Consider the following 5,556-nt stretch of genomic DNA (forward strand, 5'->3'; position numbering starts at 1 on the left):
TGTGTACAGCAGGGACTTGGGTGAGGGGGAGTGTCAATGAGGAGCACAGCGTGAGGAACACAACATAACAATGTGAGCAGCAGGTACGCCGAGAGATGAAATCCTAAATAGCTGAGCCTGTATTTTATCACACCCCTCTGAGGAAGTCTTACTATAATTAAATCAAGCTGAGTTATTATGGGAGAGTATTGTTTGTGATAACACATCACAGTTTGGGAATAAAATTTATTTTTAAGAATGATAATTAGAACTGAACATTAGTTTTAATTTTTTCCTAAAATAAATAGATAAATAAATAAATAAATAAACAAACAAATAAACAGGGAATACATCTCTGTTCATTTTAAAGGAATAGTTTGAGAAGATAGATAACACTCTCATGTCTGTTTCTACATATAAAGCTAGAGCCGGCAGTGCTTAGCTTAGCTTAGCTTAGCGTAAAGACGCTAATGGTCAGCTGTTTCACCTTGATGGTTAACTTATGCTAAGCTGAGATAATCATCTCCCGACTGCAGCTTCATATTTAATGGACAGACATTATTTTTATAAAGGTTACCTACTGCAGATTTGCAGAACTGCAGAACCATAAAATGTGGTCAACATGACACATCAACATGAAACATCTGGGTGCAAAAAGACTATCACTCCAATGGTATAGAGATGACAGTATAAAATTGACCAGCAATACGATGGCTTTTGAATCAAACCAATTGTATAAAAGTCAAAGTATTGCTAACTCTTCAATGTAAAACCAAACTGTATAAGTAAGGTTTATCCCCACCATTCAAGAACAAACAGTCCTTTACATACCTGTGACAGTGCACTTGCTGGCGTCTCCGGAGGGCACGGCCCTAATACGGTAGGGTGAGTATGGGATCTCATCCCCTCCGTACTTAATGAGGATGGTGTATCTGCCAGTCATGTCTGGCACATAGGACACCAGGTAGGTCCCATCATGGTTGTCACGGATGTTTGCCTTCTTAGGCTTCCCTTCTGGGTCCTGTAGGGGGGGGAGGGGGTGGAGAATTACCAAAGTTTGTCAGTTACCAAAATAATACATTTCTATCATGAGCATCACAGGCAAGCACTCACTGTGATCTGCACTGCCAGCAGTCCCTCGCCTGCATCTTTGGCGTCAATGGTAAACTCGACGGGCAGGGAGGCGGGCACCCCAGTGGTGTTGAGGCCGGGTCCGCTGGCACGCACCTTGCTGGCATCGTGGGTGGGGAGCACCTTCACCTTGTAGGGGCTGACAGAGGGAGAGAGGAGGAGCTGCATGACCACAGAGAAACTGGAGAGACAGAAAATGTTCAGATGCTAGAAAATGTTGACGTGTGCTTTTGTGTGTTACCTGCGTGGTATCTCCTCATCGGCATACAACACATTAATGGAATAGGGTCCCTCTCTGGTGGGAACATAGTTGACTGTGTGAGTCTGGTCACCATTATCCACCACTTCCACAGGCTCCACCACACCTAAACACATACACACAAACAGGCAGAAACAGAAAGATGTTAAATAAAAAAAGTGTTAAAATTCTTGCTTAGCTTTCTTTTTGTATATTACAAAACACAAGATTTAATTTGTGAATTGATCAGAAACATTAGAAGTAGAGCCCGATATATCGATCATTGGCCTATCACAGACATATCGGTATGATAGCAGTATATAGAATGCAGAAAGGCATGTCGTTTTTTACAGTACAGATGTTTAGATATTTATTTTATTTTATTTATTTTCTCAGTGTTTATTTCTAGGATCAGTTGACAATGTAGCCAATATATTAAGTTATTTATCATGTCAAAGGATATTCAATTTAAATATTTAATAAAGTTATTTGTTTAGAGTCTCATTCCAGTACAAAAATTCACTATATCAGCCACAATATGGGTAATCGGCAATGCTTCCTCTCTAAAATCAGTCTCAAAAAACCCCTATTGGTTGTGTTCTAATTTGAACAGACACATACCTTTGGGTCCCTGTACGCGGACCTGCAGTGGGGCCACACCAGCTTTGGAGGCGTCCACTGTGAATGCCTGAGGAATGTTGGCCCTGACATTGTTGCCCAGGCCTGGACCCTGGCACTTCACCTTGGTGCTGTCCACTGTGTCACTGACTGGCACCGAGAATGGACTACCTGCGCAGACAAAACATCAGAAAAGTTTTTTAAAAAATGTATTCTAGAGTGCCCTAGCAGTTTAGCAAGTCAAAATTTTATACATCCAAACTCCACCTCTACTTTTTCCTCTTATATTATATTCCTAAATGTTCCACATTGGACCTTAAAATTCTTTTAAAATAAAACAGAATACATCATGACAATAGTGTCTTTTTTTTACATTGATTATTTATACCTTTGATGGGCTGCCCTCCGTAGGTGATGTTGAGGTTGTATGTGCCAGGCTCGTATGGGACGTACTCGACACTGCAGCTGCCATCCTTGTTATCAGTGCAGGACATTTTGGCCTCTGACGGACCCTCCATTGCCAGACCAAGACCACCAGTACCTGCTCCTCTGCAGGAGGGAGGACGGATGTTAAACATACAAGCAAGAAACACTTCAGTAAAATTAGCGTTTTCCACCTTGAACTCTTTCCAGTCAATATTCTCTCTCCCTTACCGGGTTTCCACTGTGAACTTGTTGGGCTTGTTGGTGGTGCCACCTTTCAGACCAGGACCATGCACGCGGACACGAGCTGGATCACAGCCTTCGGTAACAGCAATGCGGAATGGACTCTTAGGTACTGGAGAGCCATCATAGCAAACTTCCACGCTGTGTGGGCCTGAAGCATACACACAATATAAAGACCACTTCAAACTCATGTATGGGAGAATCCGATGACAAACCTACAAATTCTGCACAAACTAAAATTTGTGTACTCACCTTCCTCATAAGGAGTGTACTCTACGTTGTAGGTTCCATCTCCGAGGTCGGTGATCAGAGCATCTGTGCGGCTGCCAGACGGGTTGCTGATGAGGGTTTTGATGTGGTCACCTCCGGCCTGTGTGAGAGCACGGGCGTCCACAGTGAAGTCTGTGGTTGCCTCGCGGAAAACACCTAAAAACACAGGACAGGGGACATGCAGCATGTCGTTGAAAAGCTTGTACAGGCTTAGATTACCCTTTTAGGGATGCACCAATCCAATACCAGTGTAAAATCTGCACACCACATCATGTGGAACTCAGGAACTAAGAATTTTTATGTAGGGTAACATGAGGTCAGGGGTTGCGGTGTTACAATGACACTGACAAAGAAACTGTATATCATCTGGCTGATACCTGCCTGCTTAAGATTGACCTTAACACCAATCCAGCGGATCGAATTGATGCATCCCTAATTACATCATATAAAACTTGCACATGCAAGATATGGAGAATGAATAAAGCAACAATTATTATTGTTGCTTTAACAATTTTGTGAACACCTTTGCCCTCCACTCCTGGTCCAAACACACGGACTCCACTCGCATCAACCGCAGGCTCCACGTTGAGCCGAGCAGGGAAGTTGGGCACATCCTGGCCACCGTAGCGGATGGTGAGAGTGTACGAGCCAGGGTAGAGAGGGATGTAGGTGATGGTGTAGGTCCCATCTCCGTTGTCCTGGATGTGAACCTCGGCCTCGGTGCCACTGTCCGAGATGATCTCGATGGTCAGGTCAGCCGGGCCGGCGTTGGTACAGTCCACAATGAACTCCCCTTTCTCCCCGACCTTGGCACGCTCCAAGCCTGGCCCAGAGCAGCGTACCTGATAAGAGGAGGGAGGAAGGAGAGAGATAAATAATTACAAGTGTGTCGGTAACAAAAATACTTGCATTTTATTCATTTTCTATTCTTTCCATAGATATGTATACAGTCTGTCAGTAACTGTAGCTAACCTTGGAGGGATCTGAGGTAGGGTAAGCTGTGGGGGTGAAGGGTGATCCAGGGATTGGCACTCCATCATAGGTCAGTTCAACCTGGTATGGCCCCACCTCCCGGGGGATAAACTTGACCTGACTGGTCTCTGGACTTAGCCCTGGCTCAACCTGGAACAAGAAATCATAGAAAAAAATATATATTTTAATAGCAGTATTTTAATAATACATAATAAAATACATATCAAATATTTACATTTTCTGCTGAAGAAAATTAATCCAAATCATATACCTTGCTGGTCACTGGCTTCCCTGCTGGTCCTGTCACCTTGGCAGCGACCTTGCCCTGACCACCAGCACCCTTTGATTTGACAGTCACTTCCTGGTCTTTGCCTACAGTCATCTCTACAATTACACAACAAAGAGAGCACTGTAGATCTGAAAACAAACTGACAAGGTGTTTCATATGGGCAACAATGAGAAGAAAACGAAATTATGAAAAGACAAAAAGGTTCTTCCAAATTTTCCGGCATATGGCCTCCTCTTTTCCAACATTCATGGCGATTTCTCGCCATGAATTCTGGAATCTCTGTGTTCCTTCATTGAATGATCGTACTGATAATCACGAGAGGAAGGAGACTCTACAGCAAAATAAACAAAACCAACCGAACAAGCAACATTCAGTTGCCAACCAAAAGTAGATGCGCTTTACCATGATACTTCAAAGACTTATGAAATCCAATCAACATAATCACAACGACAACACACACTACTGTACAAAATTACATCCACCTGCATCTCTTAAGCAGCAGGTGAGATGGGAAAATCACAGCCTCTGTAGCTGCCTTCTGAGTGTTACTGTCTTTTCCATGTAAGATCTGTCTGCACACACATTAAAAAATATTTAGAAAAAAACAGGCAATAACATATCAGCAGCATCTCTACTTGTTTTAAATTCTGTGGCCCCCCAGATTGCATGGGGGCCTGCAGCAACAGCAATTATTTCTGTCCACCCTTTCCAGCCATAATAATTTGTGTGATCACATCTAACGTCACTCCACCTTCCTGCCCCAGGGTCCTCATTGGAGTTGCCGTGACTACGGGTGGGGAATACACATTTCCTAAGAGCCCCTTCAATGTTGCTGTGGCACCCACACTGGACCTCAGCAAGGTCAACGTCACAGCCTGGGAGACAGTACGTACTTGCCCTGTTGATCGGCTCTTGTACCTCCATACCTTTTGATTTCAACCCTCAATGTTAGCATCATTTCTGTGTTCAATACATACAGTACATAACCAGAGCTTGTCATTTTTTTGATTCTGTCCGTCATACGGAGTGTGAAAATGATCTGGTTGTTACTCTTGACCTAAAGCATTTCTCTTGTTTGTATGGAAGCTCATTGCTGCCAGGAAGAAAAAAGATAGATGAAAAGTTATGCATGATTGAATAATAATAATTGACATTTTTATAATTGAAATGAAATAAAGTGCATTATATTTAGATTTTTCATCAATTTAAGCTTTAGAATTTTGACTCTTAAGGCCACAGTATACTCGCCGTTCCCGACCCAGGATTTGGTCCGCTCGTGCGAGGTTGCGCACCACTCTTTTTATTTTCAGCTGAGCGCGCCAAAGTGGAGACAGGAAGTTAGGCGAGTTCGAGGGCAAGTCTTTTCCGAGCGAATGGCGCCTCTCAGGCATCT

General features: G+C 43.3%; 1 protein-coding gene across 3 annotated transcripts in view; it reads right to left on the reverse strand.

Annotated features, from left to right (window-relative positions):
- The window catches only part of flna (filamin A, alpha (actin binding protein 280)), a gene marked incomplete in the record, with an annotated part of 51,228 nt that overhangs the window by 13,745 nt on the left and 31,927 nt on the right, over positions 1-5,556 (reverse strand). For all 3 annotated transcript variants that reach the window (XM_035656077.1, XM_035656078.1, XM_035656076.1), the window contains 10 exon segments: positions 811-1,000; positions 1,093-1,249; positions 1,352-1,475; positions 1,970-2,137; positions 2,355-2,515; positions 2,621-2,783; positions 2,885-3,058; positions 3,426-3,744; positions 3,875-4,024; positions 4,146-4,258. In XM_035656077.1, the coding sequence (XP_035511970.1) occupies positions 811-1,000; positions 1,093-1,249; positions 1,352-1,475; positions 1,970-2,137; positions 2,355-2,515; positions 2,621-2,783; positions 2,885-3,058; positions 3,426-3,744; positions 3,875-4,024; positions 4,146-4,258 (1,719 nt within the window).

This window comes from Morone saxatilis, unplaced genomic scaffold, assembly GCF_004916995.1.
Source record: "Morone saxatilis isolate NCDOM2014 unplaced genomic scaffold, NCSU_SB_2.0 Contig15, whole genome shotgun sequence".
In the NCBI taxonomy this organism is placed as follows: domain Eukaryota; kingdom Metazoa; phylum Chordata; class Actinopteri; family Moronidae; genus Morone; species Morone saxatilis.